The sequence below is a fragment of the Panthera onca genome, chromosome B2 (assembly GCF_046562875.1).
Source record: "Panthera onca isolate mPanOnc1 chromosome B2, mPanOnc1 haplotype 2, whole genome shotgun sequence".
NCBI lineage: Eukaryota > Metazoa > Chordata > Mammalia > Carnivora > Felidae > Panthera > Panthera onca.
The window spans coordinates 98438502-98463429 of NC_138343.1; the positions used below are offsets into that span (position 1 = coordinate 98438502).

The following is a 24928-nucleotide window of genomic DNA, read 5'->3' on the forward strand; positions in this document are numbered from 1 at the left end:
ATTTTGTGTCTAAGTGGCTGTCAGGGAAGGTCAAGAGTGGTAGGTGTGTTTAGTTTCTTCTTTGGACTGGCCCCTTTTTTACACCTTCTGCTCAGTCTTGACAAGTATGTTGAAGTTACATGTTTAACAGATAAATGTTTATGGATGTTTGCACGTCTGTGTATGTCAAGTGAGTTCATGTGTTTAATTAAATTCCATGAATGCCGTAAGTGTTAAATTCCACTTTAAGTGTCACATATATATTTTTTAATTAATTTATTTATTTTGAGAGAGAGAGCAAGTGGGATGGGGCAGAGACAGAGAATCCCGATCAGTCTCCACACTGTCAGCGCAGAGTCTGATGTGGGGCTTGACCTCATGAACTGTGATATCATGATTTGAGCTGAAATCAAGAGTTGGACACTTAACTGACACTTAACCCACCCAGGTGCCCCAGTGTTGCATATATTTTATTTTATTTTATTTTATTTTATTTTTATTTTTTTATTAAAAAAAATTTTTTTTGACATTTATTCATTTTTGAGAGACAGAGGAGAGACAAAGTACAAGCAAGGATGGGGCAGAGAGAAAGAGAGACAGACACACACAGAATCCCAAGCAGGCTCCAGGCTCAGAGCTGTCAGCACAGAGTCCTATGCGGTGCTTGAACTCATGAACCATGAGATCATGACCTGAGCCGAAGCCGGTTGCTTAGCGACTGAGCCACCCAGGTGCCCCATGTATATTTTAAATTAAAGGCAAAAAAAAAAAAAAAAAAAAACCCAACAACAAAAAACCCTGGAAATACAATGTGTCTTAAATATAGTAGGTTTTGGGGCGCCTGGGTGGCGCAGTCGGTTAAGCGTCCGACTTCAGCCAGGTCACGATCTCGCGGTCCGTGAGTTCGAGCCCCGCGTCGGGCTCTGGGCTGATGGCTCGGAGCCTGGAGCCTGTTTCCGATTCTGTGTCTCCCTCTCTCTCTGCCCCTCCCCCGTTCATGCTCTGTCTCTCTCTGTCCCAAAAATAAATAAAAAAAAAAAAAAAAAAAAAAAATATAGTAGGTTTTAATTTCAGTATTAGTTACTTAATAGGTTAAACTTATTCCTTTCAATGCTGATACTTATACTTTTTTAAAACGAAAATTTCCTAAGGTGAATGTAATGTTGAATGCCTCATTAGCCAGGGTTTATTATCCAAAATTGAACCTTCCTCGATGATTAAGAGTAACGAAGTGAAGATCAGTTATTGAACTGTTTAAAAATAGCTACCCTTGGGTATTCTGGAGTTGAATTGGGCAGCTTGCCTTTACATTAAATGGTCTCTAGACCATTATACTGTTTTGTTTTTATGGTTCTTTAGTCATCCTTCATTGTTCTTGGCATATTTGCTTTTAGCAGTATTCCTTGCCTCGTTTTATTTTATTTATTTTTTCCTTGCCTCGTTTTAAAATGAGTTATCTATCGATAACTAAACTTATGAAACCAGAGCTTGATTTTTATCAATTGATAACCAGGTTTGTAACCAGATAATTTATTTTATACACAAGTATTAGGAAACTTTGGGTGAAGGCTGAAGGTGTCTTCTTGTCTCTCATAGAGGTGACATCTGTAGGTGTTGCGGTAGCTGTTTCTCTTGCGGTTAGAGACCTCTTAAGATTGAGACTATCCTTGGATAATGAAGTCACTGACAGACTGACCTACCAGTAAAGTGACACAATAATGTACTAAGTAAAGATGTATTGGTTTTATGGAAATATATTTTATGTATTCTTGTTCGACCATGTCAGTGAAGCTTAGGATCACTGAAAGAGTAAATAGAGAGTTAATGGAAATCTATGATTTGTCTCGTAAGTCCTGTCTTAGAAACCGTGAGGGATACTGAAACAGTGAAACGCAAAGTGCCTATCTTTGAAAAATATATAGTCTGGTTGTCAAAATAACACATATGAGAAGTGACTAGCATGGTTGTCTTCTGTTCTGTGACCAAAATATTTTCTTAGTTAACTTTTTCAGCATGTGTAATTTGTGAATAGTATTTTGCTGGAATGTTTTTAGACTGTTATCACGGTTAATTTAGTTCATCATCTGTAAGAATCTAGAGCAGTGATTCTCAGTTGTCTGCAGTAATGGACCAGATTGTTTCTACAGAAATGTCACCGACCAACACATGATCCTACTGTGCATAACTAGTCTGCAGCTTGGAGCACATGTGACTTATCACACAAGTTCAGTAAGACCCAAACTAGTCTATGCCCTATTCAAGGCAAGTTCATTGATGACACACTTGGATGTTGTAGCAATCTCAAATTGCTCTAAAGTTTCTAAATCCTTACTTTTTCCACTTGTTTTCTTGTCTTTTCATGGGCATGGTACTCACGAAAAGCTCATGGATCGTCGCTGGTCCCTAGATACGAGTCAATCTAGTCATATGTCTACCTTATACATTTCTGACCCACTCCATTGTTATTTGATAGCCAGCAGGAGGTTTGGGCAACCACTGACTGGGATCACTCCCATTTGAGAGCATTCCTCCCAAAGTTGTTTTATTTGATCTTGGGGCACATGGATGGAGTTGGTGGCTGGTTACCTATAGTCTTTACTAGGCTTAGCTCTGTGACATCCCAGGCCCTTTTGCTACATAGCTTCAGGTCAATGTCCTTTTTCTGCCTGTTAGAGGATACTGTTCTAAGTTTCTAGCATATTGAAGGGGAGTAGTAGAATAAGTATCATTGTAGACTAAGACACAGTTGTTATTTAAAGCAGCACACTTAGAAATGGATTTCAGGGTGACTTGGGCTCAGGTCATGATCTCACAGTTTGTGAGCGCGAGCCATGCTGACAGCTCAGAGTCCGGAGCCTGGTTCAGTTTCTGTGTGTCCCTCTCTCTCTGCCCTCCTCTCTCTTTCTCTCTCTCTCAAAAATGCATTTAAAAAATTAAAAAAAAAAAAAAAGAAATGGATTGCAGATCCATGATAATAATGAAGATAACAGCAACATAGTGTGAGCCTCAGACCAGTAAGGGACCAGTAGATTTGGTGTTAGAGAGTCACTTTGGTTCTAGAGGGCTCCGTTGTGCCTAGATCCTATGTACCTTATGGAGGTTTTTCATGCTTCTCTGCCAGAGTGCTGTTCTCCCTAAAGGCTTTTAAGATAATGACTAGCTGGCATGGTGGTGACCCCTGAAGTGGGATACTGCATTCTTCTCTGTTGGTGGGCTGGTGGGGTCCTCTCCAGCCACCAGAACTCCCACTGCATCCTTTTATACTGTCCTTTTCTGTATACTTTGCTCGGTGTCCATTTCAAATGAAAATGCCTTCTCTATGGGGAGAGAGAGAAATCACTTTTGCAAGATGACTGTCATCATGGCTTCTGAGAAGTGCTCAGTGAAATTGGTCTGGGGTCATAAGTACACAGAATGAAGATGAAAAAACTTGTTCTGATTTTGGTGTGTTAAAGTGGTGAATAGGCTAACTCCTGGCAGATGTCTGTGCCTTTCTGATGTCTTTTAATTGTTGGCTGTATTTGATAGGAACTTTTTTAAAATGAGAGTGACATTTCCAGTTGGTGGTAAAAAGGAAGAAGGAAAAAATTTCATTTATAATAAACCGAAGGCATTTGTGCTGGTAGAAGAGTCTCTTTTGTGCAATATATTTACTTCCCTGTATTCAGATTATGAAGAGAAAGGTAGAATGGTATAAATAGTCTTGAGCTAAAACACATAAAATTAAAATTCAGTTGGAGTATAGATTGAGAAATTATTAGAGATTTTTTTTCAATAAAAAGTAAATATATAGCAAGAATGAAAGGAAAACTCATTCATTTTGGAAATACTTGTTATTTAAACCCTTGAATGTTTTTTTGCTGCTTCCAAGGGCTTTACTTTTATGAGTTTTATCCTTGTAAAAGGATAGCTTCTTTTTTACTTGCTTTTAATGAGATTGTCATTAGCTCTTTTCCTCCCTATTCCTGTGTCCTTCAGCTTTAGTCAGGGAATTTTTTGCCAGTCTCTAAGGCAAAGAAAGGAGTAAATGAACATTTTTTTTAGAAGCACTTTGCACTTTGTGGATCTCTAAAATATAAGTATGCTTCACTCTTTTAATGGTGTTTTTTCCTCAGTAGCTTTTTCTCTTGTATATTTTAGCTCATTTATGTTAATATAGTCAATTCCTAGTTTCCTTTTTTTGTCAGCTGAGAATAACAAGACACAGACATTAGGTATTTGTCAATTCTAGAACAAAAAATTCATAGTATCAAGATCCTAGCTCAGACGTTGCAGAATATAACACTCAGAGAGAGAGAGAGAGAGATAGTGCAGGTGTGTGTGAGAACATGCACATGTACACATGAGAAAGTTTTGAAAGATAATTATGCTAGATATAAGATTCTTGGTTGACAGTTTTTTCTTTCTTTCAGTACTTTGAATATATTATCCTACAGCCTTGTGCCCTCCATCGTTTCTGATAGGAAGTCAGCTGTATGATAGTATCTGACTCTTGCTACCAGTGAGCTGGGGTGAGGGCAATGGGGACCCAGTATCCTTGACCAGTCATGCTGGGGTAGAGTCTCTACAAGTAGGAGCTGGGGAGAAGAAGGAATTCCCCAATCTCAGCAGAGCTTACCTGGGAATAGAGCTCCTATAACACAGAGCTGGAGGGGAAGAGACATTCTGGTGGCCTGCACCTTCTGAGCAGAAACCTTGGCCTTAGACTGAGAACTAGGGAGAGAGGGAAAACACTATCCTCTTGGTTACACCTGCCCAGAGTTGATATCCATTCACACCAGACTGGGAGAGTGGTGTGAAAGGGAAGTAGGTTATGGTTCAGATGTCACACACTTGCTGTTCTTACCAAGGTTTAGTAGATTTTCTTGAATAAATATTTCTCCATTTGTTATATGCCATTAGAACAATTTCCAGAAACTTTAAAAGTTTTGTTTTGTTTTTATAAATTTTACCAGTTTTGTTTGTTTCACTGGAGAGAGGGTCTGCTGTTCTCCTCATTTTGCCATTTTGGAAATGACCCTTCCCCCCAAAGGGAGTTAGTTTTCACTCCCAAAGCAAAAGTTCTGGGAGCCAAAAAAAATTTAATCAAGACTATAGAATAAGTAGGGTGTTGCTAAGAACTTAGTGCTACTAAGCATAACACATATGGTCTTTAATCACCCATGTACAACATGTGCACTTCAATGATTTGACAGAAAATATAGTTTTATAATGCTCCAACTTTCAAGCTTAACTATCACAGTTGATACCTGTGGAAGATTGCATGAAGGATATGCAATTTACTGGATATATTGTTTGCTGAAACCCTCCACTTTTTTTGGGATCTGGCTCCACCTCTCCCTGTCCCATTGAAGTCACCTCATTATTGTATAAATGGCTTCCAATGCGGTGTTACTCTCTTCCTTGGCAACCATTGATTGGTCCAGGGCTGGGCACCCAATCCAAGTTGGGCCAGTCCACGTCCTTTCCTAGGAATTCTGGAATTGAACTTGATAAAAAAAAAGTTGTTTTTTCCAGTAAAGCTTTTGGGTGTAAAACTTAGAGCTGTTAGCAGCTGTGTTTCCCACCACGTTTCCAGAGAGGTGGAGGGGGCTGGTCTGTGGAGGAGGCTAGTCTATATATAGAGAGAAGAATGGAGCACATGTTCAGATCTTGACACTAGGTGTTTTTCGGAGGCCCAATCATATTGTTGCCCATTGGTGCCTTGGATCACCTTAGTACCCTTAATATAAATTTCTTTTTTTAAAGGTGGCTCCAGTTGGGTTTTGCTACTAGTAATCAAGAATCTATGAAGTTTATTCTTCCTTTTGAGCAACATGTCCCAAAGTATGTTCCTCAGAACTTATCCTTTGGTTAATTTATTTTTATTTTTATTTGTTTATTTATTTAAAAAATAAATGTTTATTCATTTTTGACAGAGAGAAAGATTGTGAGTGGGGGTCAGGGAGGGGAAAGAGAGAGGGGGACAGACGATCCAAAGCGGGCTCTTCACTGACAGCAGCAAGCCTGATGAGGGGCTCGAACTCATGAACTGTGAGATCATGACCTGAGCTGAAGTTGGATGCTCAAGTGACTGAGCCACCCAGGTGCCCTGGTTAATTTCTTTTTAAAAAAGAGGATGAGGTTCTTAATCTTTATCCCCCATCGAGATTCACAGGTGCATGTTAGCACAGTACTGTAAGTTTCTGAAAACTTACTTGGTTTTCTGTTTGCTTTTATGTACTTTTTACTAGTATATATATTGACTTAGTTTGCATATGTTTATAAATATGACATAAAAGTTACAGTCTTAGCCATTTTCAAGTGTACAGTATAATAATGTTAACTATACATACCTTGTTGTGCAACAGATCTCTAGGACTTTTCATCTTGTGAAATGAAACTCTATACCTATTAAATAACCAACTCCCCTTAATCTTATGTATATTTTTGCTTAAAGCACATCAATCCTACTTGGAATGAGACTAAATACAAAAGAATGACTGAGATAAAATGGTTTAGAGTAGTATTTTTTAAGTGAGATATATGTCAGTATGGAGATTAATTATAATACCACTGAAAATTTGTATGGCTGTGAATCAGAAATAAAGTAGGAAATGTGTCAGAAAACTTCTGCCTTTTAAATATATATCTAGGGCGCCTGGGTGGCTCAGTCGGTTAAGCAGCTGACTTCAGCTCAGGTCATGATCTCACGGTCCATGAGTTCGAGCCCCGCATCGGGCTCTGTGCTGACAGCTCAGAGCCTGGAGCCTGTTTCAGATTCTGTGTCTCCCTCTCTCTAACCCTCCCCCATTCATGCTCTGCCTCTCTCTGTCTCAAAAATAAATAAATGTTAAATATATATCTAAAAGCATTACTAAGTGTAGGAAACTTTTTCTTTTTGTTGCATAGGTTTTGTGAGGTTTCTAGAAGGCTATTATATTGTGTTAATAACTAAAAGGAGGAAGATGGCAGATATTGGAGGTCATGCAATATATAAGGTTGAAGATACAAATATGATCTATATACCCAACGATTCTGTACGAATTACTCATCCTGATGAAGCCCGGTATGTAGCAGTGGTAACTACTGTTTGTTGTTGTTGTTGTTTTTAAATGTGGTAGACCAACTAGGGAACAAAATACAGTCAAAATATTATAGGTATTATGTTAAAGATGCAAAATACTAGCTCAGAATTCTGTAGTTTTGTCCAAGGTCTATTATTAACCTCTGTTACAACAGTTGATTCAGGTGAGGATCAACAACAGCTACTAAAGGCATTAGGTGAAATGTTATTGAGGGAAGAATATTCACTCAGTCTCAACATCTACTCCATGAATCTTTTTATTTACAAAGAAAAAAAAGAATGGCAAACATACTTAACCCAAATGTTCAAACTTAGCATCATGTGACAAAACTGACATTATCTGCCTCTCAGTGTGAAGCAATGGGAAGGACACAGATTACCTGCATAGTTTTCTTGCTAAAAATATATATGTATTTGTTTTTTTATGCTGTGCTCACCATGATGAGTGTGGTTCCTGTCTGTTGCCATATGACATTGTTACAGTGTTATTAACTACATTCCCTGTGCTGTACTTTTCATCCCTGTGATTTATTTTACAACTGGGAGTTTATACCCCTTAATCCTCTTCACCTGTTTCACCCATCCTCCAATCCAACCCCCTCCCCTCTGGCAATATTTATCTTGAATCTGAGCATGAGGAAATAATCAGACAAACCCATCTTGTGGGACATTCTGTAAGACAACTGGCCTGAACTCTTTAAAGATGACAGTGTCATCAAAGACCGAAAAAGCCAGAGGACAGTTTTAGATTTTAGAACAGGCATGACAACCAGATGCAGCACATGAATATCTGTTGGATCCTGGATTAAAACGTATGTGTGCGTACACAGGTGTGTGCATTTACACACAGAGCTGCAAAGAACTTCATGTGCACAGTTTGTACGTGGATTATATACTAGGAGGTACTGAATCAATATTAAATTTTAAGTGTAAAAATGATATTCTTTTTTTTTAGGAGATTATCTTTGTTCATAATAGATATATACTAAAATATTTAGGAGTGAAGTGTCATCATGCCTGCTACTTACTGAAAATGCTTTAGGAAAATAAAACGTACTTGTGTATTTAAAAAGAGGGAATGTGCATGTGTGTGTTTAAGGAGAGAGATCTAACAGTGAATTCAAACGAAGGACATAATGGGATTTATTGTACTATTTTTCCTTCCAATTTTTCTGTAGACTTGAAATCTTTAAAACGTTTTGGAGGGAAATTAGCCTTGGGAGCCTTGGGAATGTGGGAAAAGGCTATTAATAAGTTGATAGAGAAAAGAGTTGATAATAAGTTGATAGAGAAAAGAATAGAATTGATTTATCTTAATACATAAATTTATTTATTATGAACATAATAAAGGTTAAAATGGAACAAAGTTAGGCATGCTTATTTGTTTTTAAGTTTAAATTTTAGTTACACTCTATACTTTTATAGTGTTGTTCTAGATACATGAGCCAAAATTTAAAGGTGGTGTGGCTCTCTTGCTTAAGAACCTCTTAGTGGATTTTGGACTCTCATGATTCTGTCCTTGATGATATATGGAAATGGAGTTGTCAAAAAATAATTGGTTTCAGATTATTTACTTATTCAGATTAAATAAGAATTTAACAAAGTAGTCCTTTGTCTTATACTAACTGAAAAACATTATATCCTGCATATCTTACAGGAAGACATAGTATGTTGATTGAAAGTAAATTAGGTACTCCCAAAAGAAAACAAAAACACTGACTCAAAAAGATACATGCACCCCTATGTTTATTGCAACATTATCTACAGTAGCCAAGATGTGGAAGCAACTCAAGTATCCATCCATAGATGAATGGATAAATAAGATGTGGTGCATATGCGTGTACACACACACACACACACACACACCATGGAATATTACTCAGCCATAAAGAGAATGAGCTCTTGTGATTCGTGACAATATGGGTAGACCTAGAAGGTGTTACGCTAAGTAAAATAAGTCAGACAGAGAAAGATAAATGCCATGTGGATCTCATTTATATGTGGAATCTGAAAAACAATACAAATAACAAACCAAAACCAGAAACAGACTCATGAATACAGAGAACAAATTGGTGGTTGCCATAGGAGCAGAGGTGGGAGGATGGGTGAAATAGGTGAAGGGGATTGAGAAGTACAAGCTTCCAGTTATAAATAAGTCATGAAGATGAAAAGTACAGCATGGGGAATATAGTCAATAATATTGTAATAATGTTGTATCATGACAGATGGTAAGTACACTTAGCATAGTGAACATTGAGTAATGTACAGAATTGTCAAATCACCATGTTGTACACCTGAAACCAATATAACATTTTTGTCAACTATACTTCAGTAATAAATTTTTTTTAAAAAGTAAATCAGACCAGCACATGTGAATCTAAGGGGTGAGAAAAAGTTGAAGAGGTTATTACTTATAAACCTCATCTTTATGATTCTTTAGCCAGGAATGGTAAAACAAATTATGTTGTTCTATATAGTGATTTGACTGTCTTTAAAGAGTGAAATTACTGGGGCACCTGGGTGGCTCAGTCGGTTAAGTGTCTGACTTTGGCTCAGGGCACGATCTAGCAGTTTGTGAATTCAAGCCCCGCGTTAAGCTCTGTGCTGACAGCTCAGAGCCTGGAGCCTGCTTCAGATTCTGTCTCTCTCTCTGCCCCTCCCCAGCTCACACTCTGTCTCTCTCAAAAATAAATAAATTTTAAAAATAATTAAAAAATTAAAATTATTTATTAAAATAAAGAGTGAAATTACTGTAGGATTAATACTGTGTAGCAGTGGACATTATCCAGAGCAAGATACAATTATATTAATAGTTTGTTATAGGTAGGCTGAAGTAGTATTACTAGATAGGTAAAACTTGTAACGTATTTATAAAACTATATAATGCAATAAGTCACTTAAGTTAAAAGATTTGGTGGTGTGCCTGGCTGCCTCAGTTGGAAGAGCATGCAAGTCTTGATCTCTGAGTCATGAGTTTGAGCCCCATGTTGGGTGCAGAGATTACTAAAAAGTAAATAAATAAACTTAAAAAAAGACTTGGTAAAATATTAGGAAACACAAATACAGTACAACTCAACATTTTATACAAAATGAGAAGTAGAGGTTATCCCTGCAATGCATGGTTGTATCAGCACTAGAAAATTTTGCTGGAGCACTTCACTACATTAAAATATTTTGGGGAAAACTATGATCATCTCAATATTTGTAGAAAATATGCTTAACAAACTCAGTACCCGTTTGTGATCAAAAGTCTTTAAAAAGTTGAAAGAATTTGAAAAAATGTTAACATGTATTAATCCTGAGGGATAGATATGCAGATATTTTATTCTGTACGTTTGGTTTTTTTTTTGTTTGTTTTTTTGTTTGTTTGTTTTGCAGTTGAAAAACTTTACAACTTAAAATCATGGTGACCCACGAACATTTTTGCTTGTTTTCATTACTCTCCTCTCTCCAACCTCAAAGCATTTGCAAAGCACAAAATTGTAAAAAAAAGAACAGTATTTACTTCTGTCTTGCCCTGAGTCTAAGTGCTCCACATCTCAGTACATGACTCTCCCTCTCTGGCACAATCAGGGATGAGGAAGTGGTCAAACTATAAAGTTAAGGGTCTCTGAAGGGACAATCAACAGACTTAGAAATTGCTTCAGATGAAATTCCCACTGCAGCTATGGATTGAATTCCCCAGGGTTTTTAAAAAATATTTTATTTTTAAGTAATCTCTGCACCCATCATGGGACTTGAATTCACAGCCCCGAGATCAAGAGTTGCATGCTCTACCAACTGAGCCAGCCAGGTGGCCCCTGAATTCCTCAGTAGTAATGAGAGTATTCACAAATATAAATGTATATGTGAGTATAATTAAGCTATGCAAAATAATAGTATTATGTGAATGTAATATGCTTTGTTTTTTAGGTATCTACGAATCTTTCAAAATGTGGACCTATCTAGCAATTTTTACTTTAGGTAAGTCTAAACTTAGTTTTTCTCTTGTTAGTCACTTAAATGTTTATATTATTTTCCAGGAAGTAAAAACAAAATCAGAGGACACAATAGTACTTCCTTTATTTTTTTTATTGGCCAAATTATTTCATCTAAAAACATAAAGGTACAGGTATTTCTTCCCTTTAAAAATCTTATAATTGAATATTGAATGGGCAAATTAAAGGGTAACTGTTCTCACTATAAACATCCTCTTGGTTTTAGGTGGAATTTTAATGAAATATTCTTATTTTGTAATTTTTAATTACAAAATGAAATTTGCATTCAGCTTCTAATACAGAGTAACCATTTCACAGTTCAATGTTTAGTTAACCATCTAGCAAAATTAAAAACAAATTCAGGATAGGAAGAACTATTGCAATACCAAGATACCGCCAATGGCATTGTAAATTAATAGTTTTCCTGAAGAGGAATGTAGCATTAAGTATTTGTGAAAATATATCCTAAGAAAATAAATTAGGAGAGAAAATATTAATTCCTGTTTATAAAGGGACACTTATAGCTTCTCTGTTTATGATAGCCCCAAGCGAGCAAGCCAGCCAATGCAGGGACAACCCAAATACCAATAGTTGAATGACAGGCAAGTAAATTTTAACAGAGCATTGTGATAGAGTATTATACCACCACTGATGTGGCCAATATGTAGGCCTAGGAGATACAGAGTTATTGTGCTAAGTGGAAAATTCTTTCAGCTGTAATATCTAAACTAAAAAGGTAGAACACAAAATAGCATGCACCAAAAAGGACATGAGTGCTAAGGACTAAATGAGGGCCTAGAGTGTTGTAACTCCTGATGCCATGCACTGATGCATTATTTTAAATTTATTAAAAAAATTTTTTTTAACATTAGCCACTTTTTTTTTGTTTATTTATTTATTTTGAGAAAGAGAGCACATGTAAGTGTGAGCCAGGGGAGGGGCAGAGAGAGAGGGAGAGAGAGAATCTCAAGCAGGCTCAGTGCTATCAGCACAGAGCCCACGTGGGGCTGGATCTCACAAACCGTGAGATCATGACCTGAGCTGAGATCAAGAGTCGGATGCTTAACTGAGACACCCCAGCGCCCCTTTAAATTGTTTATACAGTTAACCACTTGTTTACCTATGAAATAAAGAAAAACGTGTTTACTATATAGAATGGGTTATGTCTTCATAAAACTGAAGGGAGTTCATTATTTTAACAGTAGTATATATTGAAGGGCTCCTAAAGAAAGAACTTTCACTTCCTCAAATGTTTATTGAATGTATATTTCCATTGTGTTTATCTCAGTCATCTGCCTCTCTGTCTTTGTTGCTTAATTTTATGTTTATAGCATCTGCAAGTTATCACTGCAACTTGGTGGTGCTGTTAGAAATGGTCCTCTGCTCCATGATTTCAACTTCGTTTGTATCCTGACACTGAGCTCTCTGGCCAAGTCATCCCATAAGTAAAATATGTTGGTTGAGGTTTTTGTGTCTGATAAGTAAGTTTAAAAAAGCATATACTACATTCTTAAGATTCGGCTGGAATAAAGCAGTTACCCTAACTAGGAAAAAATTGATTTTTAAAAGTTGAAAATCAACATCCCTCCCCCCCCCACCCCTGCGTGTATTGAGATATTACTGACATATATCATCTATAAGTTTAAGGTGTACAACGTGATGTTTAGATACACATAAATAGTATGACATAATTACCACAATAAGGTTAGTCAACACCTCCATCCCCTCACATAATTATGAGGGTGTGTGTGTGTGTTGAAAACATTCCAGATGTGCTCTTAACAAATTTTAGGTTGTAATTCATTACTGTTAATTACAGTTGCCATGCTATGCATTAGATGCCCAGATCTTTTTTGTCTTATAGCTGGGAGTTTGTACCGTGTGACCAGTACACAGCTTATTTGGCTTTTTTAGATTCTGCATAGAAGTGAGAACATATGGAAATAATCAGACTTATTTCACTTACTATACTGCCCTCAAGTTCCATCTATGTTGTTGCAAATAGCAGGGTTTCTGTCTTTTATTTTTATGGTTGAATGATACCTGTGTGTGTACGTGCACCATATCCTTTTTATCCATTTACCTATTTCTGGACTCTTAGGATGTTTCCATGTTTTGGCTATCATGAATAATGCTTCAGTCAACATGGGTATGCAGATATCTCTTAAGATGATGATTTAATTTCTTTTGGCTATATACTCATAAGTGGGAATACTGGATCATATGGCAGTTCTATTTTTTTCTTTTGAGAGACAGAGAGTGCGAGCAGAGGAGGGGCAGAGAGAGAGGGAGAGAGAGAATTCCAAGCAGGCTCTGTGCTGTCAACGCAGAGCCTGATGCAGGGCTCGAACTCACAGACCTTGAGATCATGACCTGAGCTGAAATCAAAAGTTGGATGCTCAACCAACTGAGTACTCAGGCATCCCTGGTAGTTCTATTTTTAGTTTTTCAAGGAACTTCCATACAGTTTCTACAGTGACTGAACCAATTTACATTCCCACCAGCAGTGCACAAGTGTTCTTTTTTCTCCATAGCTTAACCAACACTTGTCTCTTGTCTTTTTGATAATAGCCATTATAGCAGATATGAGTTGCACTCTCATTGTGTTTTTAATTTGCATCCCTGATGTGATGTTGAACATTTTTTCATGTGTCTGTAGGGCATTTTCTTTGGGAAAATGCCTATTCAGGTCCTTTGCCCATTATTTAATTGGATTGTTTGGTTTTCGTTTTGGTGATTTGTGTTGTGTTTTTTTGTTTGGGTTTTTTTTTATTTTTTATTTTTTAATTTTTTGCTCTTGAGTTATATGAGTTCCGTATGTGCTTTGGATATTAACCCCTTACTAGATACATGGTTTGTAAATATTTTCTCCCATTACATAGGTTGCCTTTTTATTTTGTTGATTTTTTTTCTGTGCAGAAGCTTTTTGGTTTGCTGTAGTCCCACTTATTTATTTTTGCTTTTGTTGCCTGTTCTTTTGGTGTCATATCCATAAAAGCTTTGCTAAAACTAATGTCAAAGAGCTTTTCCCCTTTGTCTTCTTCTAGTAAGTTTACAGTTTGGGGTCTTACATTTAAGTCTTTAATCCATCTTGAGTTAGTTTTTGTGAGTGGTGTAAGACAAGAGTCCAACTTCATTGTTTGCATGTGGTTATCCAGTTTTCCCAGCACCATTTATTGAAGAGACTATCCTTTCTCCATGTGTCGTCTTGGCTCTCTTGTCAAATAGTTGACTCTGTATGCATGGGTTTCTTTCTGGGCTTTCAGTTCTATTCCACTGATCTACATATGTGTCTGCTTTTATACCACACTACTTTGAATGTTGTAGCTTTGTAAAAAAGTTTGAAATCTGAAAGTGTGATGCCTCCATCTTTGTTCTTTCTTTTTTTTTTTTTAATTTTTTTTTTAATGTTTATTTATTTTTGAGACAGAGAGAGACAGAGCATGAACAGGGGAGGGTCAGAGAGAGGGAGACACGGAATCCGAAACAGGCTCCAGGCTCCGAGCTGTCAGCACAGAGCCCGACGCGGGGCTCGAACTCACGGACCACGAGATGGTGACCTGAGCCAAAGTCGGCCGCCCAACCGACTGAGCCACCCAGGCGCCCCTCTTTGTTCTTTCTTAAGATTGCTTTGGCTATTGGTGGTCTTTTGTGGTTCCATACAAATTTTAGGATTGTTTGTTCTACCTCTGTGAAAAATGTCGTTGGAATTTTGATATGGATCTGTGGATGACTTTGGGTAGTATGGACATTTGAACAATATTAATTCTGATCTATGAACATGGGGAATCTTTCCATTTATTTGTATCTTCAGTTTATTTCATCAGTGTCTTACAATTTTTAGTGTAAGATCTTTCTCCTCCTTGGTTAAATTTATTCCTTCGTATTTTATTTTTTGATGCTATTGTAAATATGATTGAAAAACCAACTTCTTAATACAACTTTTATCCCTGAGATTAGATACTAGTAAAATTAATGGCTTCATTTAGCAAATGTAGTAAAATTGAATTTCACAAATGAAAAAAATAAATTTCAATCAAATTATATGAATAAATTAAAGAAGAAATAATAATTGAAATAATTTGTGAGTCTTCAGACAAAATTGCAGCCATCTTTATGAATTTGGGTACACATGAATTCTAGATGACATTCTGTGCTAAAATATATAACTAGACATACTTTAAAAATTATTAATTATGTGAAATCAGAATTGTAAAATGGGTTTCTTATGGCCTCAAAGCCAAATTTTATTTGCAAAGACTGTGATAACTTTTTGGATGAGTATTACTCTTCTAAAACAAATTTTATCATAATGGCTTGTATTTTCTTTTTAAAACATTTTTTTAATATTTATTTATTTTTGAGATAGAGAGAGAGAATGGGGGAGGGACAGAGAGAGAGGGAGACACAGAATCCGAAGCAGCCTCCAGGCTTTAAGCTGTTAGCACAGAGCCTGACGCGGATCTTGAACTCACTAATCATGAGATCATGACCTGAACCGAAGCTGGATGCCTAACTGACTGAGCCACCCAGATGCCCCTGTATTATTTTCTTATTCCTGTTTTATTATGAAGTCAGTTAATGGAACTGCCACTAAAAATTAATAGAATTATTTTTGTTCATAGGTAAACTAGAGTACAGACCACGCACTATTGCGTAGATACTGTAACATCTATACAACTCTATTCAGATATGTATGAGAGTGTGACCGCTTTGCACAAGGCTGTGATGTTATACCGATCTCACTGTAAAGCAAAAAATGCACATTGCAAGTCAGTGAATGTTGGTTTCTCATATATTTCTAATTGTGCAAATGCCTAAGTCATGCAGTGATTTAAAAGGTTTTTTTTAATGTTTATCTATTTTTGAGAGAGAAAGAGGGAGAGAGACAGAGCGTGAGTGAAGGAGGGACAGAGAGAGAGGGAGACATAGAATTTGAAACAGGCTCCAGGCTTTGAGCTGTCAGCACAGAGCCCAATGCGGGGCTCAAACTCACCTACTGTGAGATCATGACCTCAGCTGAAGTTGGATGCTCAACTAACTGAGCTACCCAGGTGCCCTATTTTTTAATTGAAGCATAGTAGACATACAATATTATATTAGTTTCAGGTGTACAACATAATGAATTGACAATTCTGCTTATTACTCAGTGTTCATCATGGTAAGTATAGTCATCATCTATCATCATACAACATCATTACAATATTATTGACTGTATTCCCTATGCTGTGCTTTTCATCCCTGTGATTTACTTACTTTATAATTTTAAGCTTGTGCCCCTTAATCCCCTTTATCTCTTTTGCCCATCTTGCATTCTTGCCTCACTGGCAATGACCAGTTCTCTGCACTTATGAGTCTGTTTCTGTTTTTGTTTGTGTTGTTTTTTAGATTCCACATTTGAGTGAAATCATACAGTATTTCTCTTTATCTGTCTGACTTATATCACTTAGTGTAATGCCCTCTAAGTCCATCTTTGTTGTTGCAAATGGCAAGAGCTCATTCTTTTTTATTGTTTTCAGTGGACGCTTAGGTTGCCTCCATATTTATATATTGGCTATTGTAGATAATGCTGCAATAAACATAGGGGAGCATATATCTTTTCAAATTAGTGTTTTTGTTTTCATTGGGTAAATACCCAGAAGTGGAATTACTGGCTTGAAAGTATTTCTGTTTTTAATTTTTTTAGGGATGCAGTGATTTTTAAATTTCCAGTTACATTCATGGTTTTATAGTGCTTGCTTGAATAGCATCACTTCCAAGTAACAGAACAGGTGCTAATATAGTTGACAGTTTTTGATTCCATATAGGAGCCAAGACTGAAATATGTTTTGCTTTTATAATTCTTACTAAGTTTCAGTTATGTTCTTAGTTACAGCTATGATTTGTCCCACTCACTTCAATATAATCTCACTGTCTTGCGAATGCCCCTGGAGATGTTAAAGTCAGAAACAACCCAGACTCGCCAGGAGAGTTTCGACATCTTTGAAGATGAAGGATTAATTACACAGGGTGGAAGTGGTAGGTGGTTTTCAGCACATCTAACGCATGTTAATACAGCATCCGTGAAATGGCATCTCATGAAATTAACTCACATTTCCCTCATATTTCCCTATCCCTTATTGTTCTTTGTCCTTACATGAGGTTGTTCCAGATACATGAGCTTAACCAGTTCATTTTTGGAGAGACCGTTAATCATGATGTGATTTCATTTGTGGGCCAGCCAGAAAATTGTGTGCTGACATTTCCTAGGAAATTTCCATGTACTTTTAATGGAATACATTTTAGGTCTAGACTTGTGGTGAAGTTTGAAAGGGAAATTGGTTTTTTTGAATATTGGAGAATACACCACTATTTTACTTCTTGGAGAGTTTTGGAAAAAATTCATCATGGGTTATCTGTTATGTCCTAGACATTTGCTGCAGTATCTCTGATTCTCATAAAAACTCTTCTCAGTAGATATGATGCCACTTTTAAAGAAATAAATACTAAGTGGAAAACCTAGGTGTAGAGATTAAGATCACATGGCCAGTGTGCTGAGGAACCAGTACAGCATATCAAAAACTGTTCTTATTTTGATTGGTCCCAGCTTGACCCAAGAGTCAAGCAAGACAGGCCTTTTCATTTTATTTTTATTTTTTTTCAATATATGAAGTTTACTGTCAAATTGGTTTCCATACAACACCCAGTGCTCATCCCAAAAGGTGCCCTCCTCACTACCCATCACCCACACTCCCCTCCCTCCTATCCCCCATCAACCCTCAGTTTGTTCTCAGTTTTTAAGAGTCTCTTATGCTTTGGCTCTCTTCCACTTTTTTTTTTTTTTCTTTTTTTCTTTTTTTTTTTTTTTCTTCTCCCCCATGGGTTTCTGTTAAGTTTCTCAGGATCCACATAAGAGTGAAATCATATGGTATCAAGACAGGCCTTTTTATGTCAGGGCCACTGGAGGATCACTGCAGGACCACATGTGACTAGTCTAGGGTCACCCTGGAAATCCTAGACCAACTGGTCACACAACAGAATTGGTACCTTTATCCCTGGATTTTTGGGTTGGTCTAGAACTCTAAAGCCAGGGGCACAGCTAAAGTGAATATTGTGAAGGAATCGTTTCAGGCTTAAAGTAGTTTAGCTGAATTGGATTTACTATGGAGACATAGTAAGTCAATGGTGTCTTGGTCTCCTTGCTCTGTGCAACTTAAATAATGGTGATGAAGATGTGGGTGGAGAGGTAGAATGTAATCTAAAGCTGCAGAAAGTTTGTCCTTGCAGGACACTCAAGAAGAGGCTGTGCCCTATTAACATTTTGCCAAAGGTTCTTGTTCACTCTAAGTAGACTTAGAGCGTTACTTAAACTGGATATCATCCCTGGCATTGCCCTTGACTATTATTAACCTATTAGATTGACTCTCTTATACTGAGGCCAAACTCAGTACACCCCACGTACCTCAGAACATCCAGACCACATAAATTTGCCCTGGTTCAGACTCCCCAATTGTAACCTATACTGCCAGACACAGGTGGAGGATAAGGCAATGTGTGCCTGAATATTTGTTTGTATCATTTCTTCTAAATACCAAGCTTCGTAATAGAAAAGCTAAAGTATTACTAAATTTGCACTGTCATCCTAAATATGAATTTGAATATTTGTTCTGGAATCCTAATTAAGCCTCTAAAAGCCACTTAATTTTTTTACTCTCTCTAGAGTAGTTCTACTTGGCAGATATGAATAACATTGTGTATTAGGTTTTCATAGCTGCTATAACAAATTACCACAAACTTAGTGGCTTGAAACTATACAAATGTACTATGTTACAGAAGTCAGAAGTTCCAAATAGGTATCAGTGGACTAAAATTAGGGTGTTGGCAGGGTTGTGTTCCTTTTTTGACACCCTGGAGAAAATCCATTTTCTTGCCATTTCCGTGTTCTAGAGGCTGCCCACATTCCTTGGTTTGGGGTCCCTTCCGTGTTCAAAGCCAACAATGGCCAGTGAGGTTTTTTTCCTACGTTACGTCACTCTGACATTCACATTCTTGCTTTCCTCTTTTCCTTACCATGACCCTGTGATCACATTGGGCTCACCTAGATAATCCAAAATAATCTCCCCATCTCAGAGTCATCTAATTAACAACCTGAATGCCATCTGAATTTCAATTTCTCCTTGTCATGTAACATAACATATTCACATGTTCTGGTGATTAGGACATACACATCTTTTGGTGGGTACACTATTCTCTTACCACAGAGGGGGAAGCTGATAGGAAACAGAGAGTAAGGGTAGAAGGTATGGGGTAGGTAGAAAACAAAAACAATAATACATTTTTTAAAAAGTCTACTCTGTCAGGCAGTGTATTAGTTACTTTGGGTATGTTAATTTAATCTGAACATATCTCTGAGGTGAGTAGTAGTATCATCATTTCACAGTTCAGAAATGTTTAAGCAACTCACCAGAGGTCACAGAGTCTGGTAGGTGGCAAAGACTGGACTCTAGTTCATGTGTGTACTATTCATGCTTTGCGTAAAGCATTGAAAGGGCAGAGAAGATTTAGTTTTTATGAATCAAACCAAGTGTATTTGTCGTAGTATATAAACACTCTTAACATACCATGTTTTGAGAAGGAAAATAGCCTGCTACCCAGAACTTTTTAGTCTTTTAAGCCATTATCTTTTAACTATACTTATTTCTTATGCTGTACTTTATGTAAGTTTCATAAAACTTGTTGGTGTTTAATAAATGTATCTGGATATGCTGAAATCATGTTTGATGAAATTAATTTCTTCACAAAGAAAAAACCTGATGTGATAATAGCTATATCACTTATGGAAGTATCAGTAAGGCACCAGTCTGGTTCAAAGCACTTTATGTGTATTTCCAACTTATTTCATCTTTACAACAACCACATGACACAGGTACGATTGAGGAAGCAGAGGCATTGAGATAGTAAGTAACGCTCTTCGTCACACCTGTCATCCTGCTGATGAGAGGCAGAGCCAGTATTTGGACCCCGGCTGCCTGACCCCAGAGCAATGCTTCCAGCCAGCTTAAGTGCTGTCTCTTGGCCTTAGTCATGTATTTGTACATGTGTCCTTAATTTCCCTATTGTTTTCCTTTCTCCTAGGTTAAAAGCTAGGAAAATGTGTTTAGAAATCAGAAAAATGTGTTTATTCTTTTACTTTATACAGGATCAGCACAGTTCTGTGCTGTTCTGAGTGATGACGTGAATTATATCCACTGAAAATGGCAGTGCTATTAACCAGGCATTTTATTTTGAAGTTAAAAACTTAAGAACTCAAAAATGAGTGGAGCGTTGACCCATTTCCTTATCTTTCTGATACCAAGTTTTATTTTTCAGGAGTATTTGGGATCTCCAGTGAGCCTTATATGAAGTATGTGTGGAACGGTGAACTTCTGGATATAATTAAGAATACTGTGCATCGTGACTGGCTGTTGTATATTATTCATGGGTTCTGTGGACAGTCAAGTATCCTTTTTCAAAAAAACTAAGATATATATTATTAAACTTACGCTGTGTCAGTCTGTAGGAAACCATATATGAATTATAAGATTATATTTACCATTCTATGCACCCAGCAGGAAAACTTGCCCATGATACCGGGTAGTGGAAATACAGAGGAATGCAATCCATTTGAACAGGTCTATTTTGTACACAAAAGGATAAACAACAGGGAAGAAAATGCTGCATGCACAGTAAGGGATATAGGCAGTAAGTATCATTCTTATTTGAGAGGAGGAGCAGAATCACTGACAGGTGGGGAGGATGGGGCAGGCTTGGCCTGGGCTCTAAACAAAAGTCAGACCTTAGCAGCAAGCAAGGAGTGAGCACACAGGTCGGGGGGAAGCATCATGAGCGTAGGGGTAGAGAAAGTCATGGGAGTAGTTTCATTCTGCATGTAAAATCCCTGGGAGGTACAATGTCGTGGGTAGTGGGGAGTCAGATTGCCGGTCACCAGACTGCTTTGCTGGTCAGACTAAGTAAGCATTTTGGGTTTGGTACCTGAATTTTGGAAAGTTTTTTCAAGAGGGTAATGTAGATAGGAGTACTTAGGAGGGTTGAGTTGACATCTGTTTTCAAGCTGGATTAAGAAAAATGAGACTAGAACAGGGACATGAGTTAGGAAGACATTGCAGTGGTTCAGGCATAATGTCCTAAAAGCCTGGATTGGGAAGGGACATAACAGATTAAGTAACAGATTATTCAGGCATAATGTCCTAAAAGCCTGGATTGGGAAGGGACATAACAGATTAAGAAGTAGGTTGAACCTTGGGTTAAGGTGATTTCGAGTTCAATGTTACAAATATTTTTTTTCCTTTTACTTAATTTCTAGCTATGGTTGAAGCCTTTCAAGAAAGTGCTGTCATGCTACGAGGTTTAGAAAGGCAGTGTATACTTTCTAGGAGTGGTATTTAGGTTTTTCCTGTCCCTTTTCGATATCATGTAGGGCATTTGTACACTTAGCTTATTTTCTGGTTGACATTCTTGTGCCTTGGTTTTTTTTTAAGACCTAGAGTGAAAACTTTAAAGGACTTTTTGTTTTGAGACCATTCAGTGGGTAAATGTAATTAATTAATATTCCTTCTTGCACCAGAGCATTCGGGAGGAGTGGGATCCAGGGGTATATCTAGAGAGGTTAGCCTTAAAGGCAGCCGGTGGTGCCTTCTTGATGGCAAATGAGGGAAGAAGGGAGGCTGGCTGAGGACATAGAGGAGGTTTGAAATGGGAATGAGTGAGATTTATGTGCGACACTTGAGATCATTACTTTATAATCATTTTCAAGCAGTGAGTAGTATTATCTGCTTGGTGTATTCACTGAATAATGAGATTTGGCTCCAAATTACTTTCTCTGTTTCCCAAAGTGAAATCTACCTGGAAAGAACACAAGGTTTTCACCACCAAGAGCGCAAAAAGGAATGTGCCACAGTTTCTAAAGGCATTTTCTAAAAGGTAGTTCCAAACTTTTGTATTGCCAAGAGCTAACTCAGGGCCAGGCATATATTAAGCACAGTAAAAATGTTTATGTTTTTAGAATAAGGAATAGCACCATGGATTATAATTTTATTTTTTTTTTTTTAATTTTTTTTTTTCAACGTTTTTTATTTATTTTTGGGACAGAGAGAGACATAGCATGAACGGGGGAGGGGCAGAGAGAGAGGGAGACACAGAATCAGAAACAGGCTCCAGGCTCCGAGCCATCAGCCCAGAGCCTGACGCGGGGCTCGAACTCATGGACCGTGAGATCGTGACCTGGCTGAAGTCGGACGCTTAACCGACTGCGCCACCCAGGCGCCCCGGATTATAATTTTAAAGCCCATTAGTTTAGATGATGAATCTAGTTTCCTCGTTATCAAGCATATAATAAATTTTGGAAGTCTTTATAATAAAAGGAATTGCTATCTATTCAGCATTTGCCATAGGACAGGCACTGGTTTACACACATTACCTAGCCTAGTCCTCCCAACCATCTAATAAAGTTAGTTACTTTGTTAGTACTCACACGACTTTACAGAAGATGGAACTGAGGCTCAGAAAGTTAAATAAGGTGACAGAAGCTGTATAGAGGTTAAACAGTTCACAGTGTTTAGTTTTTGCAGTTAGGTGACAAATTTGGGTAGCATTTATAGCATTAAGCATTTACTGTATTAAACTTATCCATCCCCTAAGTATCATATATTGCTTCATAGTTTAAACCCCCTGTTAAGTGAGATATGCTCTCTTTGAGAAGTATATGATCTCTGAAGACTAAGGAAGGATTAGTTGTACCTGTTGACATCCTTTAGCTGGCTGTAAGGTGAGACCAGGTCTTCCCTTGGCCACTAACCCTATACCTGATTACCGTTTCCTCTAGAATTCATGGAAACCACTCCTTAGGTAGGCCTGTTTTTGCTTTAATACCTGCATAACTTGGAGGAACCGTTAGACCCAATGCTATTCCATTCTTGGGTGGAGCTTTTTGGTTTTGTTTAACCTTCTGGACAAGGTATGTTTAAGTGCATATTGAAGGTATAATGATTCTCTTGGTTTGGTGTGACCGTTCGGTGTGAATGCTCTGACAGCTTTAACTCGATTTCTAAGAGCTGTTGATCTATGGACGACCAGTCTATGTCACTCTAATAGCTAGAAGATCCAGTAAGTTTGCCGGGACCCGCTTTCTCAAGAGAGGCGCAAACTGTGAGGTAAGATGGAGAAGCAACAGTGCTGCTGACATTTTCACCTTTCACATCTGCTTTGCTTTCAGAGGAAGCAAAGTGGAATTCTAGAAGATGGCATTTGTTAGTTTGAGACATGATCAAGAGAATAATTAATTCCCCAGAGTGTCTGAAACTTGGGAAATATGACTAATATATACAGATGTTCTGGAAAATCAGCTATCTTAGAGCAAGTTATGCAATGCCTTGGGGAGTTGTGACAAGTCTAACGTTGTGGACAATGAGCCATTTCAGTAATATATGACAAAATGTAGTGCATATTTAGTGTAAAGACTAAAATAGCAAAGCTCCTCCATCTGAGGAATAAGTGGAGGGGAGCACTTGCTGGAAATGCATCTTTTTAAAAAATATTTTTTAATGTTTATTCATTTTTGAGAGAAAGACACACAGAGCATGAGTGGGGGAGGAGCAGAGACAGAGGGAGACACAGAATCCGAGGCAGGCTCCAAGCTCTGAGCTGTCAGCACAGAGCCGGGTGTGGGGCCCGAGCCCACGAATTGGGAGATCATGACCTGAGCTGAAGTCCGCACTTAACTAACTGAGCCACCCAGGTGCCCCGGAAATGCCTCCCTGATGAGAAGACAAAGTAGAGCAAGGCATGGAAACCCTTAATTCCACTCCCTCTGCTTTAGGTTGGCTCAAGGGAGGCTCCTTATTCAGCTCACCCCTGGAAAATAACCACAACAGAAATTCCGTCCTGCCATCAGTCATGTAATCCCCTCTGAGTGTTTCATCTCCATTTGCAGTAGACAGCTTGAGTCTTATGCAGATGTGTGTTTGAGTAGACAGATTGAGTGAGACACTGGGCTTTAATCCAGGGCAAAAATAGCAACATTGTTCTTAAAATTATATCAACACAATGAAAATATTTATAACTGGTGCTCTAAGAAAAATTGGAATTTTGCTATGTTACTTACTTTTGAATATTTTAAGGATAATCAAACAGACATGAAAATTATTCTTCATCATATCCTTATATACTTTTACAAGTAAAGCGAACTCAAGAATTTTTTTTTTTTTTTTTTTTTTTTTTTTGCTTCTTTCCATCAGGCATTATTTGAATCTCACTGTTTTGTCCCTTCCATTCCTCCCCAGTCTTCAGAACTAAAGTTTTATATTCTGCTGGTCTTGCTGACCTCCAGTATAATTTCATGTAATTGTTTTCCTTTTCTGTCCCTCTCTGCCATTTATATCACTCAGGCTGTTCTCTGTCTGCTACTTGTATTATTAGCTATTTAATTTGATTTTTTCCTAATCTATTCTTGGCTATTTTTAATTGCCTTTTTTGTTGTTGCATTTTAATGGCTTTCCTTTTCTAATGTGCACATTGAATATTGATCAACATTTACCTCTTTAAAATGTTCTAAAATGGGAATTATAATTTCATTATATACTTGGAAATTTGTTCCATTAAAAAATTCTGAGAACATAAAATATCTTTAAATGCCACCTTTCTTTCCAGGGCGATGTTGCAAATGAAGTGGAGACTGAACAAATACTCTGTGATGCTTCTGTGATGTCTTTTACTGCAGGAAGTTATTCTTCTTATGTACAAGTTAGAGGATCAGTGCCTTTATACTGGTCTCAGGACATTTCAACTATGATGCCTAAACCACCTATTACGTGTACGTGGAACAATCTTTTTAATAGTAACCCTTTTTTTAACCCACATTTAGAGATGATGA

General features: G+C 37.4%; 1 protein-coding gene across 5 annotated transcripts in view; it reads left to right on the forward strand.

Annotated features, from left to right (window-relative positions):
* Positions 1-24928, forward strand: part of FIG4 (FIG4 phosphoinositide 5-phosphatase) — a 131496-nt gene that overhangs the window by 20494 nt on the left and 86074 nt on the right. For 4 of the 5 annotated variants that reach the window (XM_078447204.2, XM_078447201.2, XM_078447202.2 and 1 more), the window contains 6 exons: positions 6871-7027; positions 10958-11008; positions 16892-17040; positions 20371-20499; positions 23110-23210; positions 24706-24868. In XM_078447204.2, the coding sequence (XP_078303330.2) occupies positions 6871-7027; positions 10958-11008; positions 16892-17040; positions 20371-20499; positions 23110-23210; positions 24706-24868 (750 nt within the window). The remainder of the gene's footprint in view (positions 1-6870; positions 7028-10957; positions 11009-16891; positions 17041-20370; positions 20500-23109; positions 23211-24705; positions 24869-24928) is intronic. The other variant, XM_078447205.2, reaches the window with a different exon arrangement.